The sequence below is a fragment of the Prionailurus viverrinus genome, chromosome X, assembly GCF_022837055.1.
Source record: "Prionailurus viverrinus isolate Anna chromosome X, UM_Priviv_1.0, whole genome shotgun sequence".
NCBI classification, from domain to species: domain Eukaryota; kingdom Metazoa; phylum Chordata; class Mammalia; order Carnivora; family Felidae; genus Prionailurus; species Prionailurus viverrinus.
The window spans coordinates 37,544,018-37,568,968 of NC_062579.1; the positions used below are offsets into that span (position 1 = coordinate 37,544,018).

At 46.6% G+C, this 24,951-nt stretch overlaps 1 protein-coding gene across 3 annotated transcripts in view; it reads right to left on the minus strand.

Moving 5' to 3' along the window:
• SLC9A7 (solute carrier family 9 member A7) overlaps positions 1 to 24,951 on the minus strand; it is a 133,700-nt gene that overhangs the window by 16,217 nt on the left and 92,532 nt on the right. For 2 of the 3 annotated variants that reach the window (XM_047843727.1, XM_047843725.1), the window contains exons 13-15: positions 14,950 to 15,009; positions 10,302 to 10,365; positions 3,403 to 3,485 (exon numbers count right to left, since the gene is read on the minus strand). In XM_047843727.1, coding sequence (XP_047699683.1) covers positions 3,403 to 3,485; positions 10,302 to 10,365; positions 14,950 to 15,009 — 207 coding nt within the window. The remainder of the gene's footprint in view (positions 1 to 3,402; positions 3,486 to 10,301; positions 10,366 to 14,949; positions 15,010 to 24,951) is intronic. The other variant, XM_047843726.1, reaches the window with a different exon arrangement.

The window sequence follows — 24,951 nt, forward strand, 5'->3', positions numbered from 1 at the left end:
GTGTCCCCAACTTTTCAATTTTTTGGAAGAGTTTGAGAATGTATTAATTTTTTGAATGTTTGGTGGAATTCACCAATGAAGCCAACTTCATTATGGTGACATACATTCCGTCTATATCGAATTTGTTGAGAGTTCTTTCTTTTATCATGAAAGGAGGTTGGATCTTGGAAGCTTTTATTTGTTGGGGGTTTTTGATTACTGATTCAATCTCCTGCTTGTTACTGGGCTATTCAGATTTTCTATTCCTTCTTCATTCAGTCTTGGTTAAGCTGTAGGTTTCTAGAAATTTATCCATTTTTTTCTAGGTTATCCAATTTTTAGTGTATAATTGTTCATAGAAGTCTCTTATGACTCCTTGTATTTATGTGCTATCAGTTGTCATGTTTCCTCTTCCATTTCTGATTTTTATTTATTTATTTATTTTTATTTTTCTCTTAGTCTAACAAAAGGTTTGTCAATTCTGTTTGTCTTTTCAGTAAAATAACTCTTACTTTCATTGATCTTCTCTATTGTTTTTCTAGTCTCTATTTCTGTTCTTTCCTTCCTTCTGGTAACTTTTCCTTCTGTTATTTCCTTCCTTCTGGTAACTTTTGGCTTACTTTCTCCTTCTTTTTCTAGTTCCTTGAGGAGTTAGTTTGTTTAGTTGAGATCTTTCTTTCTCCTTAATGTAGGCATTTATCACTTAAGCTTCCCTCTTACAACTGCTTTCACTGCATCCCATAAGTCATATGTCTGTTAGGTCCGTTTAGTCTACAATGTAGTTCAAGTCCAATGTTTCCGTACTGATTTTATGTCTGAACAATCTACCCGTTGTTGAAAGTGCAGGACTAAACGCCCATAAGAGTCAATTTCTTATCACGTTCGCAGTTTGTCACTCTTCTGTGAACTCTCTCCAATTTTCTCCACGTCCTTTCCAAGCCCGGGGAGTAACATGCATTCTGAATCATGATGTAGATAAAGTACATATGGCTTTTTAAAATCCCTGGGTGTTCTATTTCAGTTAATAGCAAACAAGATAATTTGAACCACTGTTTCCACTGAGAGCAACTACAAGAGCTGGGCAAAAGATAAAAACATAAAATAAAACACAACAAAATCGGCTGCTTAATGGCATCAGATAGATGCCATGGCAGTGAAGAGGGCCAGAATCTGGTGGAAGACATCCAAGAGGTGAGCCTGGTACTTGGTGAGCCACATTTCCCCAAAAGGCACCTGAGAAGCTGAGTAGAGCATCTGAGATAGAGTGAATCTGACAAAAACTGGAGTCCTATCCTTCTGAGGAAGACTATGGAAACACCTTAGGCTCTGCATTAGAACCTTAGGGAAAAAAAGGCCACCAGAAAACAGACTAATCCTCACAGGAATTGATTCCCGGCTTCAAATCACCTTTACTCCTGACTGGGTTACAGTGACCTGGAACTGCTAACGCCCTCGCCTAGCCACTGACCAGATGTAACTTCATCAGCTCTGAAGGATGACAGCCTCCTCAAGAGCATCTCAAATGATCAATGATCTCTACATTTTTTTGTTGCCCATGTCCATCACTCAGTAAAAAAAAAAAATAGATGTGCAGAAGATAAACAATAAAGTTTCTAGAAGATAAGAGAGGAAACTGGTTTCGTGACTTTGGCATAGAGAAAGATTTTCACAACAGGACACAAAAACTACTAACCAGAAAAGATCAATAAATTGGATGAAGGCCTTTTGTTTATCAAAAGATTCTATTTAGAAGTGAAAAGGCAAGTCACAAGGAGCGATTTTTGTATCACATATAATTAGCAAAGTACTCACATCCAGAATACCTAAGGAATGCTTACAAAATGGTAAGGAAAAGGTAGGCAGCCCAAAAGAAAAATGGGCAAGAGACTTGAACAGGTGCTTCATAAAGGAACACACCAAATGGCCAGTAAATATATGGAAAGATGGTCAACCTTATTAGTCATCAGATAAATGCAAATTAAAACTATAATAAAATACCACTATAAACTCAATAGAATTGCTAAAATTACCGAGACTGACAACACCAACAGTCAGTGGGGATGTGGAGCGACTAGAACTCTCATACCCTAGAGGTGAGTGTGTAACGTGGTACTACCATTTTGTAAAACTGTTTGGCACTATCTTTTAAAGTTGAACCAATGCAGGGCGCCTGGGTGGCGCAGTCGGTTAAGCGTCCGACTTCAGCCAGGTCACGATCTCGCGGTCTGTGAGTTCGAGCCCCGCGTCAGGCTCTGGGCTGATGGCTCAGAGCCTGGAGCCTGTTTCTGATTCTGTGTCTCCCTCTCTCTCTGTCCCTCCCCCGTTCATGCTCTCTCTCTGTCCCAAAAATAAATAAACGTTGAAAAAAAATCTTTTTAAGTTGAACCAATGCATGTCCTATTACCCAGCCATTTCACTCCTGGGTATATTCCCAACAAAAAAATATATGTATACGTGCACCAGAAGACATGGACAAAAATGCTCATAAACAGTATTCTTTTTTGAGATGGGGGGAGGGGCAGAGGGAGAGGGAGAGGGAGAGAATCCCAAGTAGGTTCCAGGTCAGCCTGACGCGGGGCTCGATCTCATGAACTGTGAGTTCATGACCTGAGCCAGAATCAATAGTCAGACGCTTAGCCGAATGAACCACCCAGGCGCCCCCGTAGCTGTATTTTTCATACTAGCTCTAAACTAGAAACAATCTACGTGTTCATCAACCATCAATGGTAAGTAAATGGTGGTATACTCATACAGTGAAATACTATACGGCAATGAAAACAGGTGAACTAGAGCTACACGTGACAACATGGATGAGTCACACAAATGATGTCAAGCGAAATAAACCAGACACTAGGATATATATAGTCTGCAGTCCCATTCATACAGAGTTCAAGAATTTTTTTTATGTTTTCCAAGACTGTATGCGAACTACCTACCCATTAGATCATGATGTCAAGTTACACTATGAGAATGAACTTTTGGGTTTTTAAGTTTCACCTGAGGGCCAAGCGAATCTCCTAGTGTAGAGTTGGCCATGCAGGTGGCCCATAGAAGTGACCTTCCCCACACGGATAAACTGCTCAGGTTCTACTTTCCTTCCCGACCGCGGCACCTTTCATCGTGTGATTTTAACTAATTCACCTACATAGGCTTATTTCCCTTGGTCATAAGAGCCACCCAAGTCTACCAGGCTGTGGGGTAGCTACCCTAATGACGTACTAATGATTCCTCTTGGCCAGAGAGATGTTTGCCGGCACTACCTATGGTTGAATGATCATTGCCTGTGGCCCAAGAGAGGCATGACTGCACCTTATAGCACGCACACAGCCTTCCTTACTCGTCAGAAGTTGTTCACGGATGACTCAACAAGAGAATTTCATCACCGCTGTTTCACGAGTACAGGGAGGTCACTGAAAAGGATACTTGTGGTCAAAACTGTACCACAGCCTGAAGAGCCACGCACTCTCCTGCTTCGTCCGGTTCCCTCTGGCAGAATCCGGACCATCCTAGGAACAGACAAGAGGACAGACGCTTAGTTGGAGAAAAGGGAATGAAATGGGGTGTGGGGAGGGGGACGGAAGCTTCTTTTTTAACCGTAAGTTTTAGAGATTTTGAGCTCAGAGTCAAACATCCTATATCACCAAAGTTTTAGATACACTAGGAGGTAATGCCTTTTTTAAAATTTAAATTCAAGTTAGTTAACATATAGTAGAGTATTGGTTTCAGGTAGAATTTAGTGATTCATCACTTACATATAAAGCCCAGTACTCATCACGAGTGCCCTCCTTAACGCCCATTGCCCATCTAGCCCATCCTAACCTCTCGCCAAACCCAGTGCGTTACCATCACCTGGAACGCTGCAGCTCTTGTCGAGGAGACTCGGGTAGGTCCCAAGAAGGACCATTAAAATGAGTAAAGCAAAGGAAAGCTTTCTTTCTGAAGACAAACTAACAAAAGGTCTTCAGAGAGCTCTGCCTGCCGTCCACAAGGAAGATAAAGGGACCTTGAATGCAAGAAACTAAGAGATACCTAGTAGCCCTGAAATGTTACGAGTTGTAAGTTCCGAGCAAATATCAGGTACGACTTTGTAACAGGGGTGCCTAACAACTTCTCGTTCTGAGAGATGGTGCCAGAAGCAGGACTAGGTACAGGAAGAATGTGGATAAATCCACGTATGGTGGCTTTGGAGAAATCAGGGGAAGTGTCTGCCCACAGACAAAGCGGGGACCTGCTCTCTCACCATGCCCCCTCCCCAAACCTGCATTCCCACGGGAGGGTTTACACCCCATGTCGTCAGCGCAACATCCTTTCGTATGGTCACCTTCTCCCACTGACAACACCTTGCCGGGGCGATCCCTCTTCATCCTTCAGGGCTGGGTACAAGGCTGGCCTCTCTGAGAAATGTGTCAAAGGCAACACAGCAGTCCAAGGGGTATACGTAATGAGTGGCACAGGCTTCCTCAACCAACTATGGGGGTCCAAATCCTAATTCTACCCCTGGCTGTGCCATTGTCTTGTTGTGTGACCCTGTTGTATGATTACCACTGTAGCATTAGCAAACATCTATTTCTTGTCACATAATTATCAGTTGTTTTTTTGTTTTTTTTTTTTGTTTGTTTTTTTGGCGACACAGTGCTGTTGATTGTACTTATTATGTTGGGCATGAGATCTGCAGCACGTATTTATCTATTAGCTGCAGATCTGTCCGCTTAAACATCCCCCCAATTCTCTCGCCCCCGAACTCCTGGTCACACCCATTCTACCCTCTATTCTTGTGAGTTACACATGGGATTTATTCTTAAACTTTGTATTGACCTTACTAAGAGAGAAGCCCCTTGAAGAAAATACCGCTGGCTCTCCTTATCAGCAATTTTCAGGGATATAACAATGAGTGTATTTTTTTTCTGCATACATTAAGCACCTACTGCGTGCCAGGCACCATGATGGGTACTGGAGACAAAAAGGAATGATGTTAGCACTTGCCCCTCAAGGAGCACGTTTCCGAGGTCGGGGGGCGGGGCGGGGAGAGTGGGGGAAGACAGACAGATATGTATACAGTGACAAGTGTGATGAAGAAAAAGAAAGCAGATTAAAGAACTGAGTTCTTACTGTTAAAAGATAGGAAAGTTTAACCTTAAGGTCCGTAGAGTAGTGAGAACAGCTTATGGCTTTTTTCAGAGGTAGAGCAGCACACTGCCCCCCTCCCCCGCAAAGATTTCTATCTCCGAATCCCTGGAGCCTGTATGTTATGATACCTGGCAAAAGGGGCTTTGTAGATGGACTTACAGTTTTCTAGGAGGCCCAGTGCAATCACACAGGTCCTTAAAAATAGACAAAGAGGGCAAAAGAGAGAGTTGCGGTGGAAGAAGGGGCAGGAAGGATTCGAAGTGTGACAGGGACGCACCCTGCTGTTGCTGACTTTGAAGACAGAGGGGGCCACAGAGCAGGAAATGCACGTGCTTCTAGGACATGAGCTTGACCCTGGGCCAACGGTCAGCAGGGAAATAGGACTGTAGTCCTATAACCACACGGAACTGAATTCTGCCAGTAGTCTGAATGAGTTTGGCAGGGTGTTCTTGCCCAGAGCCCAACCCCACCCCACGCCTTCATTTTGGCCTTGAAACGGAGAAACCAGCAGAGTCCACCAGACTTTTAACCTACAGAACATAAGACTGTTGGTTGAAGCCACTGAGTTTGTGGGGATCCGTTACGGTGGCTCTAGAAGTCTAATGCAGAACAAAAGAGTAAAATAAGTGATATGACCCAGTTTGGGCCTTTTTCACGTCCCTGGGATGGTGGGGCCAACGCTTCTCTGAAGGGGGTATAACAGGTTTTAAAAATGCGGGTTCAGGTTCAGTGGGTCTAGATGGGTCCTGACAGTCTGCATTTTTACAAGCTCTCTGATGATGCCCAGGCTTCTGGTCCATGGGGACACTCGGGGCGGCAAGGACACATCTACTGATCTCACATCTGGCAGTCGCCACTCTTACCCTTTACCACATTGTCACCACACCCTTAAGGATGTGGATTCATGTGTCCCCTTTGCAGATGTATCCCCAGAGCCTGAAAGAATGTCTGAAATAGAACAGGTGCTCAGACGCATTTGTCAAATGAGTGAATTAATGTTAATTGTGAACTTCTAGGAAAAAAAAAAAAGAATAGCCAAAAGGGAAATTAGGGACCAAGGGAGGCAATCAGAACAAAAAGAAAAGCGTGGTGGGGGTGGGGGAGTCAAACAGTAGGAATTTGAAGAAAAAAAAAAAAGGCACTACAGCAACTGTTTGAAATCAAAGATTTAAGTGACCGGGTATCAGATTTCAGCCTGGAGGAAAGCTGGAGAAGGACCCAGAAGAGTTATAGGTCAATAACAGCTGATTTTCTGCTCGAGGGTGTGCGCGCACCCGCACGGTGCTGTCCTTTCCTCCACATTCCATTAATATCCTGCTTGTGATCTTGCCCTGCTGAGATGAGAAAGCCAGGATAAATTCAGAGTCAAAGTGCTCCTAGCTACTCCAAAGCGGCCCCATCGACGAGTGCTCTTCTGTAAACTTGGGGAAGGAAGTGAATGGTTTGTCTGCACGTCCGGCCAACAGCCAACGTCAATCTCAGCTCTGTCTGGCAGGAACAGCTCCCCCCTTGAATGGTGTGAGAGGCCACCCCCAGGCCTAGGCAGCTTGCCTCCAGCTGGGCTTGTTTTTGTTTTGGTTGCAAAGTCACCAAGACCTCCGGAGAAACAAAGCAACTGAGGTTTTTGTTTTGTTCTAATGAGTCAAACTTGCCAGGGAGGTGAAGCCGAAGTCTGCCCACGATATTCTTATGCTTCCCTCACAGAAAAGCCAAAAGTCCTAGCCAGAAGCCCCTTTCCCTTGCTCACATGAGCTAACATTCTGGGCTTCTAGATCCAGTGAGGAAAACCGCCCTGTCATAACAAATTCGCTCCCATCAGATGTCACTTTCCTGTTTGTTTTTCAGAAGATCATTTGGAACATGCGGTGAAGAAAGCTGCCCTTTCTTTGCTAATGGGGAACAAACATCTGGACTTCCCCCATTTAGGATTTCAGTTTCATGACATCACTGAGCGTGTGACCTGGATCCCTTTCAGGGGAAACTGCAAGAACCCAGGATTTCACCCAAAAATGAGGAGGCCATTTATTTCTCTGTTTTCCTATTGCTCGTGACCACTGAGTGCTCCCAGCCCTGCTGTTAGCGCCTCGCTGGACCGAGAAGGTCAGGCCAGGAGGACTGAGAGAAATAAGGCCCTTGAGATACAAGGGCATGAGTCACCTTTAAGAAGGTGCCCCGGGAAACCAGACTTGAAGTTTGCCTTTTCCCCCCCTAGTCTGACAGCAATCTTGAAAGACTTTCAAAATGCCAGTGAACTCATTTTGACGGCCCTCTGCATGACTGTGTGAGAGGCTTGGGAGGAGGGAGGTCAAGGGGCTGATGTGACAGCAGATCCTGGTTAGAGGCGGCCAACGGGTGCCACTGGGAGTTCAGCAGAAGTCACCAGTGCCTGCCCATTCGCAATTGGCCCAAAGGGCCCTCCAGGGAGCCATCGGGAACACTGATGACCCCTCCGGACCCATCTAGGGAGGCTCCTGAAACTCACCCCGCCTGGGGCAGAGTGCATTATCTTAGCTGTCACTGCACGGGCTGAATGCAGTGCCAGAACCCTTAGCACTTGGGACCCACAGCTTTCTCAAACATTTCCATGGAGAAGTGACAAGCCAGTTTGTTTCTAAGTCTCATTACAAGCCAAGCGTTGCCATGTGAATTTCTTCTGAGATGAACAGTAGGTTCCACCACATGAAACCAACCAAACCATTTCAGGTGCTTCCTTTCAGACATGCTTAAATCCAGAGGCAGGGGCAATTAAAACAACAACAACAACAACAACAACAACAACAACAACAGCAAAAGGGCTGGGAAAGTTTGACTCATCTGGAACTGACAAGCTGAAATCTCTCCAAACCCTGGCTATCCAGCTGGAATTGGCCTGTTTTTCTCACAAAATTCATCTTGACCAGCCACGGTCCTGGAGAGGAGGCTTTGGAATAGGGCAGTCATATCCCACCAGAGCCATTATTTTCCATTGAGTGAAATAAAGACACTTCACCCAGGGTTTTCTCATAGTGAGTTTCAAGATCTCCCTAAGGGTTATACACTAAAGTTTATTTATTTATTTTTGAGGCGGGGGGAGGAGGAGGGGGGAGAGAGGGAGTCACAGAATCTGAAGCAGATTCCAGGCTCTGAGCTGTCAGCACAGAGCCTAACGCGGGGCTCCAACTCACAAACCGTGAGATCATGACCTGAGCCGAAGTCGGACGCTCAAAAGTTCTAAAATCAAGCACCAAGATATGACCACCCCTGAGAAGGAGATCCGAAAAAGCCGCAGCGGCACCTCCCGGCCCGGCACAGCACAACACTTTGCAACACTTGCTAAATCTGGTGTGCAGGATGGAGCCGTTTAGAAGGTCCCCTGGAATCTTCAATATGTAGCCTGGATTTAGGATTCGGTGCAATTCCAAGCTGACTGGAAAAGAGGGAAATGCCCGCCATGGCTTCACGCACAACACACACGAGGGGTCGGGAACTTTGCCGGCGGTACTGTTAACTCCTGCCGTCCCCCCATCTGCCCATCAAATACCCACCGAGAACACCCCACCCACCCCCACCTTCGTTGCCAGGCACTGTGCTCAGCGCTGGAGATTCCATCCCAAATAAAAGACTTCCTGATGCCTAAGGCCAAGTAATAGCATTTTGTAACAAATGTCTGCTCCTGTCATAACCCTTCTTCCCCCAACCTTGCCTGCCCGGGAAATGCCAGCCTCGGGAAGGGGCGAACCTGAACACACGACAAGGGTGTCGCGGCAGCTCAGAATCACGTCTGCCCCTTTGTTGACGCTCCTCCCATAAAGAGGTGACAGTCCCTCTCCCCTCCCCCTTGAATCTGGGCTGGCTCGAGCAGCTCACTGTGACCGCCAGAAAGTCACAGATGTGACGCCGGGAGACATCCAGGGTCAGGAATGGCCATGTAGCTTCCACCTTGCCTGCTGGGACGCTGGCTTTCGGAACCCTGAGCCATCGCGTAAGAAGTCCGATACCCCGAGGCCACGTGGCGGAGCCAGGCGCAGGCATTCCGGCCGGCTGCCCTAGTCTTTGGGGTTCTCCCAGCCCAGGTGCCAGATACAGGAGTGAATGAGTCTTTGGATGATGCCAGCCCCCAGCTTTCTACTCGGAGCAAAGGCAAGCAGCCCGTATTCTGCCCTTTCCGACTTCCTGACCTCGAGAATCCATGAGCCAGAGGATCTGCTGCTCACTTTCCTATGCCTGGTGCGGTTTGTTATATGCAGCAACAGTAACCGGAGCAGATTCTCTGCAGCAGTGGGGACGACTCTTCCCTGCCGGTCACACTCGATGCTGCCACGGGGCTCCTCTGCTGGCAGCCTCGACAGCTGCCCTCCCTGGCACTCTGTCCCAGGCCGTCCCGGCTGGCACCACCCCGCCTAAGCCTTAACCATTATGACCTTCAGCCCCTACGGTGGGAGGTGGGGGGTATGAGTCTTGTTCTCTGCCGTTAGCGGGCTCGAGGGGAACTCAGTTGTAGAGGATTCCAGGCCCTGGAGGAACAGGACGGCCTGTGATCAGCCACAGGCTGATCCTCTCTACCTCAGATTCCCTACACTGGAGAGTCAGACCCCAGCCCTCTCCTTCCCCTGTGTGGGCACCACTGACAGACTCTGACCCAGTGACGGCGAGCCCACCACCAGTGTATTCAAATACCCATGCCTGGAAAGTAGGCAGTCAGGGACTTAGCTTGAATGCTCTTCCTGGCCGGCCTACCCCTCAATATGTTGTTTAAGAACGTTGACTCCACAGTCAAGTCCCGCCTTCATGACTTTCTAATTCTCCAACTGTAGAAACTCCAGCTTCTAATCTGTAAAATGAGGTTGTTATCGTGCTCACAGTGAGGGAATCCATGTAAAGATGCCTGGCATGTAGTAAATGCTCAATACATTGTAGCTATTTACAAAAAAGTTTACTTACTTTGAGAGATAGAGCAAACATGCATGTGTAAGCAGGGGAAGGGCAGAGAGAGAGGGAGAGAGAACATGAGCAGGGGAGGGGCGCAGAGACAGGGAGAGAGAGAACCCCAAGCAGGCTCTGCGCTGTCAGCACAGAGCTCAACGCAGGGCTAGAACCCATGAACCGCGAGATCACGACCCGAGCCGGACGCTCAACCGACTGAGCCACCCAGGCGCCCCAACTTTAGCTGTTTTTAACAATGTCTTCCCCTGGAAGGAGCATCTCTTGTGACTTACCCCTTGTAAGACTTGAAAGCTGTCGTTGTTGGGTGGTGGGTCTTGATCTGGGTCAACACCGACTCTAGAAGCCGCCAGGGAGAAAGACAAGGAGAAAAACGGAGAGTGTTAGCTTGGGCCGTGGCGGCCATGCTGGCGGCAAGTAGCCAAGAGGGCTGACCATCTCCCGGAAGCGGAAGGAGTAGTTAGCTAAAAGAAGAGGAAGGCCGCCATGCAAAAGTCGTGAGAAAGAGGTCACGTACCATGCCAGAGCCCAGCGGGCAGAAGAGGCAAGAAGTCCCGTGTGCTCACACCCTACCCTGCCCTCTGGGGAACGGCACCAGATGGTCCGAGTTATCCGAGGGGGGATCCCGCTGCCCCCCACCTTTTCCTTTCTGCTGCTTCCTCCCCTCTGCCCTGACCTTTGAATTCCCCAAACATCTGCTACGGGATGTTTCACATGTCCAGGGCAGTGCTGGAGGAATTCATAGTGAACACCTAGACGCCACCGTTGATATTTTGCTGGAGTTTCTTTATCGCATATCTAGCCATGTGTCTATCGGCTAATTTTTCAGAGGCATTCAAATAAAGTTGCAGCCGTCCGTACACGTCGCCTCAATACCCGAGCGTGCACATCATTAACGTTTTGTCCTTGTGGCCCCCGCGTCCTCCTGCAGCAGAGACGACCTGAGAACCGGCACATTCGAGATCAACAACTGAAGGCAGACGGAAAAGGCCAAGTGGCGAGATCCGCTCACAGCAAATCCCATGCGTCTACTGGGGTTGAGTTGCCCTGTACCTTCCTCACTCGGAGGCAGAAAGCTGTGATGCCCATGACACGGAGAGCACGGGGAAATGGGGGAGAAAACAAAGAGGCCAGGAACATTCTCTGTCTTCCCTCGCTCCCTTGGGTGCTGCAAAGAACTGTAAACTGAGAATGCGGCTTTTTTTGTTTTTTGGGGGTTTTTTTGGGGGGGGGCAGGTATAACTTGAGCTTAAAGGGAGGTACCAAGTGGCCTCAACCAAGGGTCTCTGCAGCCCCGTGTGCACACCTTACTTTTCTCCCTCTCCCTCCCTCTTTCCCACCTGTGAGGCCACGTCACGTCTTGAGAAAAGAGACGAATGGAAAAGGGAAATAGAAGACAACCTCCTCACAAAGCCAACCTCCGCCCTGTCTCATTCCAGGTCTGTCCGGCACTCACCCAAGGCGTGGAGCCCTGGAAAGGGGCGCTCTGGAGGGAAAGGGGACAGACCTCCCAGATGTCGCGGAAGGCGGAGTTGAAAACCACAGGATGAATGCACACATCTGGCAAATATTTGCTGAGTGCCTACTCTTCTAGCTAAAACCTAGTGTACCTGACACAAGAGTTCCTCCCTACGGGCCTGGGGCTTGGGAGGACCTTTGCAGGGAGTTAGATGGACTTTGCTCTGTGTCTAGGAGCTGCCTCCAGGCAGGAGGTTCTGAGGCTTGGAGGCTTGTCGTCATCACCGGACGTTATCCGGGGGACCTCCGCGCAACAAATCTCACAGAGATTTTCTGACCGGAAATCCGTCCAATTCAGGGGCCTCAGGGCTGCCCCTTAAAAACGTCACACCAGGGCCTCCATGTACCCGATGTGTCTAATGCATCAGAGTGCTAGAGGAGGGGTCGCATATGGGCTTCCTCGCTCTTGATTTTGAGCCCTCACCTGTTTTGGAGACTCTCAACGAATGAACATACAGTTCGCAGAGAAAAGTCCTCTGTATGGTGACTTTGTCAGCATTTGTAAGATCAACGGCTAGGAATCCAGTATGAGGCCTTGCTCTTTGGATTCTACAGCAGCACGAAGCCACTTAATGGCAGGCTAGTTCACTTGGATGAGCTCCCCCATGCAGACTCAGAGGGGCGGAGCAGCGGTTACCCCGGCATTTCTCAGACGGCCTGCCAGAATGCCAGGTGACACAGCAGTCCTCGGCCTAACCAAAAGGCCTAACCATACCGTGGGGCAGGGGCAATCAGATTATGGGATCTGAAGGGCATGGAATGCAGTATGGCCAAGGACATGGCGGCCCAGACCTGCCACTCATAATCTCTCCTTTCTGTACTGTGAATTTCGAAACAGGTGTAATGAGCCTTCATAAGTGGCTTCTATGTCAGCAAAGATGAAACAAATGGACTTTGCTGGCCTAGATGAAATAGGAAGGCGACGGGTAAGAGAAAACGTCACGTATGCCCTGTATTACGATAACGAAAACAAAACCAAATACAATAAAAGCTGCCACATGAAATGTAGCCCCCTCTATTCTTTTAACGAATCTCTATTAAGAGGAAAACAACTTGTTTCACAAGAATCAAATTCTGTGGAACAAGAGCTGCTTAGAAAGACTGGGTGGTGACTATTCTCACTCGAGTCCTGGCAATGTCAGTGGAACTCTTTCTCCTGGGCCCGCTGTGGCCAGGCCGGAATGCAAAACAACAACGCACAACACGTTGAAAGGACTTGATAAACTCACAAAAGTAGGGCCACCTTAACCTCATCTCAAACCTGTAATGTTCAACATTTTGTTTGGGGGAACCTGGGAATGATTCCAGATCCACGCTGTCCAGCAGAACTTTCTGCAACGATGGTAGTGGTCTAGATCTGCGCTGTCCAATGTGCTAGCCACGGGCCACATGGGGCCGGCCGCTGAGCAGTTGAAATTTCACTCAGTTTCACACCAAAAGAGAAAACAAAGCAAGCAAACGAGTGTGCTCATTCTGGAATGAATAAATACAGAAAGACGGTGAATAATTTCCCTTCTGGTCTAAGTACCTTGGGATCAGCTGCTGTATAAAATGCCATGAAATGCCAGGAATTTTAGAAGTGTTCCACTTTAATCGATAACTTTTCAAAAATTTGAATGGCTGAGGTCCTAAATAATTGGAGGACCATGAGACACATACCTTCATGCAAAACCCTGAACACCAGATCATAGTCGGAATTCTCGAACGTCCCAAGGGTAATAACTTGTACTTTGCCCAAAGGACCTTCCTTCCTGAAGGTGGGATATTTCAGAAGAAAGGGTTTCCTCTGCAACTTAACTGGTACCTAGAGTCAGGTCTCCAAAAGTTAACGTGTGTGTGTGTGTGTGTGTGTGTGTCTGTGTCTGTGTCTGTGTTTGCGCATGCATGTGTATTTTATTTATTTTTTTATTTTTATTTTTTAAAAAATTTTTTTTTTCAACGTTTATTTATTTTTGGGATAGAGAGAGACAGAGCATGAACGGGGGAGGGGCAGAGAGAGAGGGAGACACAGAATTGGAAACAGGCTCCAAGCTCCGAGCCATCAGCCCAGAGCCCGACGCGGGGCTCGAACTCACGGACCGCGAGATCGTGACCTGGCTGAAGTCGGACACTTAACCGACTGCGCCACCCAGGCGCCCCAAGCATGTGTATTTTAAACAGTAGAGAAAAATGTGAACCCAGGGAATTTAACAGCTTCCTTTAATTATATGCACATCATTACAGTATATCTGGAGCCTGGTGATATCGTGATGAACATGCCTGATGACAGGCATCGCTATTCTCTCTGCTGCCCTCAGTGACGTACTTTCACAGTGGCGAGAACAGAGTTCAAGCCTATTCTGCGCTGGTTTATCTACCAGCATTGAGAATCAGATCAGGAAGGAAAAAGGAAACAGTCAAGTCTTTGCTCTGTTTGCTCAACATTGCCACTCTTAAGCCTAATCCAATCGTAAACTTGGATGAACACTGAGAAACAAACCGCATTAAAAGAGTCTTTATCTTCTGGTTTAAAAAACAACTCTTTTTTTAAACCAGAAGATAAAGACCTTTTGGGATGAGCACTGGGTGTTGTATGCAAACCAATTTGACAATAAATTTCATATAGTGAAAAATAAATAAATAAAATAAAATAAAATAAAATAAAAAACGACTCTTTTTGTATCTTCTGATTCACCATAAGGTACAAGTACACAAATACAGACTTAAAAATCTAAGAGAGTGTTGGTGCTTGATTAAGACTGATTCTCCAGTCACGGCGGAAATAACAAATGCTAGTTCTCTTGGGGCGCCTGGGTGGCTCAGTCAGTTAAGTGTCAGACTTCGGCTCAGGTCATGATCTCCTGAGTTCGAGCCCCGGGTTGGGCTCTGTGCTGACAGCTCGGAGCCCGGAGCCTGCTTCTGATTCTGTGTCTCCCCCACTCTCTCTCTCTCTGCGCCTCCCCCATTCGCACTCTGTCTGTCTCTCTGTCTCAAAAATAAATAACCATTAAAAAACAATTCTAGTTGTCTTCAGGAGTTAAAAGCCTTGTCTACTAGACCAGAAACAAGACTTTGTGGGAAAAGATCCGTGGCTCTGAAAATGGACTGCTCTCAACGCTAAGCTCAGTGGTAAAAGAAGGGAGAGACACTTGCCATCTCCGGCCTTGGTGTTGACACACGTTGTCCAATATGCAGGGCAAGGGGACAGAATCTCAGGAACACCGACACATCAATCAACCCAGAGAAAGGGCGGGAAAAAGGGTTAGACGTGACCCGACCTCTTGCCCTTTTGCTGGAAGGGGCAGGGGGGTGGCACACACAGGGAGGAAGAAAGAGACAAAACAGCATGGAGAGAAACATCTCAGGTTAGGAGGAGGAGAGAAGCCAGGCCCGGTTAATTGGTTTCTGAGGACGCCCTTGTGTCACCTGAAGTACTGTGAGCGGCGTTCGTTCTGGTCCTCTTCGGAGGGCTCCTCGACGCCAACTCTGGGCAGCAGAAAAAGGGAGTGTGAGTGTGACAGGGACACGGGGGAGCCAGGAGCTGCAGACACGGGACCGGGACCACGCCCATCAGAGAACAGCCTGGCTCACCTTGAATATAAATCTGGACCCTCTCTTCAGCTGTCCCCATTGGCTTAAACCCGGAGAGGCCGAGGGGCCACCAAACTTAGATTCAAAGCAACAATGGTAGGAGCTAGCTCAAATGAGGATCGACTCGGAAGGAAGACGAGCCTCTCAAGATATAACGGAAGGACATCAGAGGACTAAGTGCAACGCACAGGTGATGAGTTCCTACTTTTCAGGAATTCATCTGTTTCATAAAGCAAGATCCATCCGTAGGAAACCCGGGAGACAAAGTTGTCACTAAACACACACTTGAAGTGTTTACACGTATTTTGACACATATTGGACAGAAACAGCAAAAAGTAAACCATGTTGTCCACAGGTTTGACCTGAAGGTCAGGAGCACAACTGCTGCTATTCTCTGTCTTGTGCCTTAGAGCTGGCACGGCCCATCTGCACCTTCCTTAACAATTTCTGGGTTATTCAGGGTTCATTTGAACTTTGCCATCGTCTTCTAGGAGCAGGGTTTCACCGTCTTGGCGCTGTTGACATTCTGGGCCCTGGCCTCTGCCTACGAGATATCAGTAGCATCCCCCCTGCCCCGTTGAGGCAACCAAAAATATCTCCAGACATTGACATATGTCCCCTGGGAGGCAACCTGCCCTTGGTGGAGAACCACTGCGCTAAATCATGTGCAATACCAATTAGGGGTGCTATTGCCCCCATGGGTGTGAAAATTGGTTCTTAGGAGACAAAAAAAAAACCCTTTAGATATTACAGTGGTTTCTAGCCCTCTGAAGCGTGATAGCACATAAACAGGTACATAGCAGATCTGTGGTATTAAATTTTCGCTGGAAGAGGTCTTTGGGAAAAAGACATTTTTGAAGGACTGCTTGTGGGGGGTGTGGGGGGGCAATAATGAAAACCAGAAGGGCAAAGACGATGCCCAAACTCTCATGCTACTAACATCCCCTGAAATATATGAGTGAGAATGTGATGCTTCTTCAGGTGCTACTTTTAACTAGTCACACGTTCAGAACGTGACTTAAACCAGACTCTGTATTTTACGGGAGCATTGAAAAAGCATAACAAATTCCAGAAAAGCGAGCCAGACTCCACCAGTGTAAGAGTCACTAATGACCAGAACAACAGCAAGCGTAGCAGTACTAACGGTGATAGAAGAGCTAAAATACAACAAATGCTTACCCTGTGCCAGACGGTACGTTTAATGAGCAAATTCTTTATCACATTTATTTGTTGTCACATTTTGGCCTCACGCTAGTGTCCCCATCGAAACCGGTGAGGGAGAGTGAGTTGACGAGCCTCAATAAGTTGCCCAAGGTCACAAAGGTAGAAAAATGGTGGAATCGAGATGGCGGCGTAGGAGGACGCTGGGCTCACCGCGCATCCTGCTGATCACTTAGATTCTACCTACACCTGCCTAAATAACCCAGAAAACCGCCAGAAGACTAGCAGAACGGAGTCTCCGGAGCCAAGTGTAGATGAGAGGCCCACGGAAGAGGGTAGGAAGGGCAGCGAGGCCATGAGCGCTCCATGGGCTGGCGGGAGGGAGCCGGGGCGGAGGGGCCCCAGAGTCTGGCTGGCAAAAGCGGAGGGGCCGGACGGAGTGTGTTCCGACAGCAAGTGGGACTTAGCATCTGGAAGGTTGTAAGTTAACAGCTCTGCTCGGAGAACGGGTGAGCTGGAGGACAACGGGAGGGAGAGTTGTTGAGCCCCGGACAACAGAGCTCAGCTTGGCGGGAAACAAAGGCGCTCACCAGCACCATCTCCCTCGCCCATCCCCCAGCCAAAATCCCAAAGGGAACCTGTTCCTTCCAGGGAACTTTGCTGGCACCGCGCAAACACCCAACGCTGTGCTTCTGCGGATCCATCCCTCCGGTGGGTCTGACTCCCTCCCGGTGCCGCAGGGCCCCTCCCTAAGCGGATCTGCGAAGGAAAAGCGAGCTGAGCCTGCCCCTCCGCCCCTGTGCACCTTGCTGATCCTCGCCAGCTAATACGCCAGATCCCCAGCACCACAAGCCTGGCAGTGTGCAAGTAGCCCAGACGAGCCACACCACCCCACAGTGAAACCCGCCCCTAGGAGAGGGGAAGAGAAGGCACACACCAGTCTGTGGCCCCAGTGGTGGGCTGGGGGCAGACATCAGGTCTGACTGTGGCCCCGCCCACCAATGCAAGTTATTCAAGACAGCACAGGGGAAGTGCCCTGCAGGTCCGCACCACTCCAGGAACTATCCAAAATGACCAAATGGAAGAATTCCCCTCGAAAGAATCTCCAGGAAATAACAACAGCTAATGAACTTATCAAAAAGGATTTAAACAATATAACAGAAAGTGAATTTAGTTAATTTTATTAATTTTATGAATAATAGTCATAAAATTAATCACTGGGCTTGAAAACAGTATACAGGACAGCAGAAAATCTATTCTTACAGACATCAAGGAACTAAGGAACAGCCAGGAGGAGCTAAAAAATGCCATCAATGAGCTGCAAAATAAAATGGAGACAACCACGGCTCGGATTGAAGAGGCAGAGGAGAGAATAGGTGAACTAGAAGATAAAATTATGGAAAAAGAAGAAGCTGAGAAAAAGAGAGGTAAAAAAATCCAGGAGTATGAGGGGAAAATTAGAGAACTAAGTGATGCACTAAAGAGAAATAATCTATGCATAATTGGTATTCCAGAGGAGGAAGAGAGAGGGAAAGGTGCTGAAGGTGTACTTGAAGAAATAATAGCTGAGAAATTCCCTGATCTGGGGAAGGAAAAAGGCATTGAAATCCAAGAGGCACAGAGAACTCCCTTCAGACGTAACTTGAACTGATCTTCTGCACAACATATCATAGTGAAACTGCCAAAATACAAGGATAAAGAGAAAATTCTGAAAGCAGCGAGGGATAAACGTGCTCTAACATATAAAGGGAGACCTATAAGGCTCGTGACCGATCTCTCTTCTGAACCTTGGCAGGCCAGAAAGGAATGGCAGGAGATCTTCAATGTGATGAACAGGAAAAATATGCAGCCGAGAATCCTTTATCCAGCAAGTCTGTCATTTAGAATAGGAGAGATAAAGGTCTTCCCAAACAAACAAAAACTGAAGGAATTCGTCACCACTAAACCAGCCCTACAAGAGATCCTAAGGGGGATCCTGTGAGACAAAGTACCAGAGACATCGCTACAAGCATGAAACCTACGGACATCACAATGACTCTAAACCCGTATCTTTCTATACTAACACTGAATGTAAATGGACTAAATGCGCCAACCAAAAGACATAGGGTATCAGAATGGATAAAAAAACAAGACCCATCTATTTGCTGTCTACAAGAGACTCATTTTAGACCTGAGGACACCTTCAGATTGAGAGTGAGGGGATGGAGAACTATTTATCATGCTACTGGAAGCCAAAAGAAAGCTGGAGTAGCCATACTTATATCAGACAAACTAGACTTTAAATTAAAGGCTGTAACAAGAGATGAAGAAGGTCATTATATAATAATTACAGGGTCTATCCATCAGGAAGAGCTAACAATTATAAATGTCTATGCGCTGAATACCAGAGCCCCCAAATATATAAAACAACTACTCACAAACATAAGCAACCTTATTGATAAGAATGTGGTAATTGCAGGGGACTTTAACACTCCAGTAACAACAATGGGTAGATCATCTAGACACAGGATCAATAAAGAAACAAGGGCCCTGAATGATACACTGGATCAGATGGACTTGACAGATATATTTAGAACTCTGCATCCCAAAGCAACAGAATATACTTTCTTCTCGAGTGCACATGGAACAAATCAGAAGACTATGGATGCCGGCGAGGATGTGGAGAAACGGGAACCCTCTTGCACTGTTGGTGGGAACGCAAATTGGTGCAGCCACTCTGGAAAACAGTGTGGAGGTTCCTCACAAAATTAAAAATAGGTCTACCCTATGACCCAGCAATAGCACTGCTAGGAATTTACCCAAGGGATACAGGAGTACTGATGCATAGGGGCACTTGTACCCCACTGTTTATAGCAGCACTCTCAACAATAGCCAAATTGTGGAAAGAGCCTAAATGTCCATCAACTGATGAACGGATAAAGAAATTGTGGTTTATATACACAATGGAGTACTACGTGGCAATGGGAAAGAATGAAACATGGCCCTTTGTAGCAACGTGGATGGAACTGGAGAGTGTGATGCTAAGTGAAATAAGCCATACAGAGAAAGACAGATACCATATGGTTTCACTCTTATGTGGATCCTGAGAAACTGAACAGAAGACCATGGGGGAGGGGAAGGAAAAAAAAAACAGGTTAGAGTGGGAGAAAGCCAAAGCATGAGACTCTTAAAAACTGAGAACAAGGGGCGCCTGGGTGGCGCAGTCGGTTAAGCGTCCGACTTCAGCCAGGTCACGATCTCGCGGTCCGGGAGTTCGAGCCCCGCGTCAGGCTCTGGGCTGATGGCTCGGAGCCTGGAGCTTGTTTCCGATTCTGTGTCTCCCTCTCTCTCTGCCCCTTCCCCGTTCATGCTCTGTCTCTCTCTGTCCGAAAAATAAATAAACGTTGAAAAAAAAAAAAAAAAAAAAAAAAAACTGAGAACAATCTGAGGGTTGATGGGGGGTGGGAGGGAGGGGAGGGTGGGTGATGGGTATTGAGGAGGGCACCTTTTGGGATGAGCACTGGGTGTTGTATGGAAACCAATTTGACAATAAATTTCATATATTGAAAAACAAAAAGCCAGAAGACAAAGCTGAAAATGAACGTAAATGCTAATTTACTACATGCTATAAAATAGTCTAAAAAGAGAAAAAAAAGAAAAAGAAAAAGAAAAAGAAAAGAAAAGAAAAGAAAAGAAAAGAAAAGAAAAGAAAAGAAAAGAAAAGAAAAATGGTGGAATCAACGCTGCGACACCGAGGCTCTTAGACCCAGGAGCCCAATTCCCTCACCTCACAGAATCTGCCCTTTGATTACATGCTGGCGTCCTTAAACTCTCTTAAAATAATCCAGTTACAAATGCTATTACATAAAGAGCTCAGGGCTTTTCTCTGCCTTTATTCTTCAAGTTATCTCGCAAAGAGCTTTATCGTAAATTCTCTGTCTCACAGGATTACCCTCACTTGTCCTTGAGTGTTTGCGTTCCTGCACACTGGGCTGTGAAGGGCAACTGCTCGTTGGACTGTGTCACTTGAAGCGGGGGCTCCAAAGAGAACAGCCACCATGCCGCCAAAATGTGCTCTGGGCACATACGAGACTCCTCTGCTGAAGCAATCCTGTGGTCACTTTTTTTTAATTGCTAAAATTATGTCCTTTGTGAATAACAACACCTGCTCAAGAGACTAAGAAAAATATGCAGTCTGTGCATTAACGGAAAACCATTGGAGCATTTTTGCTATTATGTTTTAAAATATCAATCACGACCTACCAATTTAGAAAGGTAAGCTGGATTTCTTGGGTGGCTCAGTCGGTTGAGCATCCGACCTCAGCTCAGCTCATGATCTGGCGGTTCGTGGGTTCGAGCCCCGTGTTGGGCTCTGTGCTGACAGCTCAGATCCCGGAGCCTGCTTCGGAGTCTTTGTCTCCCCCTCTCTCTTTCTGCCCCTCCCCCGCTCTGCTCCACTCTCTCTCGCTCTCTCTCAAAAATAAATAAGCATTAAAAAAATTTAAAAACAAATAAATCACAACTAACTCCTAATTATTTATGGTGGAACTCTGAGACCCACCCTGGGCTTTTGATGTTGAGCAGCCACTTAACACCTCATCAGGGCCTCTGTCAGCAGCCTAGAGAAGTAAGGAACAAGTAGGTATTAAAGTTTACCGAGGTCGCGGGGGTCAAAACCCCACACTGAACTTCACGGGGTTTCTGAATCAATTTAGAATAAGAACCTGGTTCACATAAATGATTCATGGCCATCAGGTAACAACATCACAAGCCACAGGCCAGAAAAACCAATCAATCTCATTAGTTTCTTTGTGAGGGAATGTCTTTCCGTGTAATCTCTACATATGTCGGTTCCCACACTTACGTAATCACTATTTATACACGTCAGGAAAATGCAATGAACTAATGCCATGTGTATTTTTCACCAATTTGCTTCATGACGCTGTCTGGGTGGAGTTGGTCAGAAAGAAGGAAAGAATAAAGATAGGGGCAGAAACCGGAAAATGATATAGAAAATCAAGGCAATGAAAAGCTAGCTCTTTGAAAAGATCCACAAAGTTGACAAACCTCTGGCAAGACTGAAAGAAAAAAAAGAGAAAGATACAAATTACCAATATCAGCAGCGAAACAAGGGGTATCACCGTAGAGCTCACAGACATCAACAGTTTCACAAACTACCATAATTCACCCAGTAGGAAACAGATCATCTTAATAGCCCTATAAGTATTTTTTTTTAATGTTTATTTATTTTTGAGACAGAGAGAGACAGAGCATGAACGGGGGAGGGTCAGAGAGAGGGAGACACAGAATCTGAAGCAGGCTCCAGGCTCTGAGTTCTCAGCACAGAGCCCGACGCGGGGCTCGAACTCACGGACCGCGAGATCATGACCTAAGCCGAAGTCAGACGCTTAACCGACTGAGCCACCCAGGCGCCCCAAATAGCCCTATAAGTATTAAAGAAATTGCCTTCACAATTTAAAAGCTCCTGAAAAAGAAGTCTCCAGGACCGGACGATTTTATACGAGAATTCCATTAAACTTCCAAAAAGAACTAACACCAATTCTACACAATCTCTTTCAGAAAACAGAAGAGCAGGGAACATGCCCCAGCTCATTTTGTGAGGCCAGATTACTCTGATACCAAAAACAGACAAAGGTAGTACAAAACAAGAGAAAACTACAGACCAATATCCCTCATGAACACAGACCACAAAAATCCTTAACAGAATAACAGCTAATAGAATTCAGCAGTGTATTAAAAACTCATACACCACGACCAAGTGGGGTTTGTCTTAGGGAAGTATTTTAATTAATTGATGTAAGCCACCATATTAACAGGCTAAACAAGAAAAATCATATGATTATATCAGTAGATACAGGAAAAGCATTTGAGAAACTTCAGCATCCGCTCATGATTAAAAAAAAAAAAAACCAACAAAACCTCAAAAATCTAACAATAGATAGAAACTCCCTCAACTTGATGAGGAACATCTACAAAAACCCTACAGCTAATATTATACTTATTGGTCAAAGACTGAATATTTTCCCCTTACGACTGGAAACAAGATCAGGATGTCAGCTCATGTCATTGTTACTCGACATCATATTGAAAGTCCTAGCCAGAACAGTAAGTCAAGAAAGGGAAATAAAACGTACACTGATTGCAAAGGAAGAAATAAAACTGTCTCTGTTTGCAAATGATGTGATGGTCTATGTAGGAAATCCCAAAGAATTTATAAACAAAACCAAACAAAAGCCTCCCAGAGCTAACAAACGAGTCCAGCAAGGTCACAGGATACGAGATCAACATACAAAAACCCACTGTATTTCTATATCCTAGCAATGAACACATGGAGCCTGAAATTGAAGACAGAGTAACATTTATAATTGCTCAGAAGAGAAGAAGTACTTAGATACAAATCTCACAAACCATGCATAAATGAAGAAACGTGCCGCGTTCATGAATTGGAAGACAGAAAACGAGATGGCAGTTCTCCCCAAACTTACTATAGGCTTAACGCAATCCCTGTGAAAATTCCAGCCAGGTTTTTTTCTTATTTTTTAGAGATGGACAGGCTTCTTCTAAAATATATATGGAAAGCAACGAGAACAGCTACGAGAGTTTTGAAAAAGAATAATGTGGGAGGGCTCCCTCTACCTGATGCTACAGCTTATTACATAACTATAGTTATCAGGACAGTGTGGAGGGGTGACCACATTCATCAGTGGGGCAGAATACAGACAAACCCACGTGCATCGAGCCAACTGACTTTTGGCAAAGGAGCAAAAGTAATCCAACAGGGTAAGACTTGTCTTTTTAACACATTGTGCCAGAACAACCGGATGGCCAATAGGCAAATAAAAAAGACAATAAAACCTAAACCTGAGCCTCGCAGCTTATATAAAAATTAACCCCAAATGGACCACAGACTCAAATGTCAAGCATAGAACTAAGAAAACTTTTAGAAGATAACATAGAAGAGGGGCGCCTGGGTGGCTCAGTCGGTTGAGCGTCTGACTTCAGCTCAGGTCACGATCTCGCCGTCCGTGAGTTTGAGCCCCGTGTCGGGCTTTGTGCTGACAGCTCAGAGCCTGGAGCCTGCTTTGGATTCTGTGTCTCCCTCTCTCTCTGCCCCTCCCCCGTTCATGCACTTGCTCTCTCTCAAAAATAAACATTTAAAAAAAGAAGATAACACAGAAGGAAATCTTCACGGCCTAGGGCTTGACGGAGAGTCCTTACATATAACACCAAAGGCACGATGTGTAAAAGGGAAAAAAAAAGATAAACTGCACTCCCTCAAAACTAAAACTTCTGTTCTTCGATGACTCTACTAAAAGGATTAAAAGACAAGCTACAGACTGGGAGAAAATATTTGCAAACCACATCTCTGAGAAAAGACTAGTATCTATAATAAATAAAGAACACTCAGAACTCAATAAAAAAAAAAACCCAAACAATCTGATTAGAAAATAGATGAAAAGTGTGAACAGGCGTTTCACCGAGGAAGACAGATGAATGGCAAATGGGCACATGAAGAGATGTTCAACACCATCGGTCATTAGAGGAGTGCACATGAAGGCCACGGGGAGGTATCTAACCCACCTGTTAGAACAACTACAATGACAAATGGTGGTTAACACCAAATGCTGGCGAGGAGGTGGGGGAACTAGATCTCTCGTACACCCGGTCACACACACACTCATTTCCGGGCCCCTCAGTGTGTGCTATGTTCTGGGTGCTATCTATATGTTACATCAGTATTTCCACAACACAACAGTGATTATATTTGTACACGTACGGCTCGTGTGCCTCATGGAAAGCTGCCCACACTCTCAGCTCTGGGTAGGGCAGTTTTGATGGCCCGATTTAGAAAAGGGTTACCAGAACTGCAAAATGTCCCCAGTCACCTCTCTACTCTCAGTGGAAAAGTATTCAGTCGTATCTGTGTGGGGTGGGGGAGGGTGGCAGGAGGAAGAGGGGACTTATAAATGAGCAGGAAAACCAAACAGGATTTCCTCAGGCTCTGAGCATCCAGGGTACCCACGGAGTGCCCCAACAGGAGCAGAACGTCACCTCGGAGGTCACCGAATGCAAAGGTCCTCAAGTGTGTGCGGGGCACAAGCCTCCTCTCTTGCGTTTATTCTTACACAGAACAAAGATGGTACCGTCTTAGGTCTCAGAGTTAGCGCCAAAAATCTGTCCATTTTCTTCTTTAGGTTTGTATTCCCACAATGAATTATTTTCCCTAGAGACTCGTGCCAGGAGATCGAAATTCTCATCACCCCCCATTTCACGACGCGGCGGCAGTCCCTAACACAGCCGACCTTCTTAAGGTTAAGGCTGTGGACTGTGTGGCAAGACTGCCCGGGTTCAAGTCCCAGCTCATCCACCGAAAGCTCTGTGACCCGGGCAAGTTATTGCCAGCATCGCAAGTGTTAGCTATGATACGACTGTCTCTGACCCCCCCCACCCGCTAGGTTCTGCAGACCCACCAGGATGCGAGGCTGAGACTCGCTAGCCCAGAAATGGTGGGGCTGGCAGGCGCCAAGCCCAGGAACCCCTGCCCGCCATTGATACAAAAGTCCCTGATGGTGGGGGAGACTGTTCTCTCAAATTCCAGCTTTCTCCCAAGTTCCACGTGTCCCCCTCACCCTAAGGATGACTACGAGATCTTTGTAGGTCCTCTCTCCTCCAAAG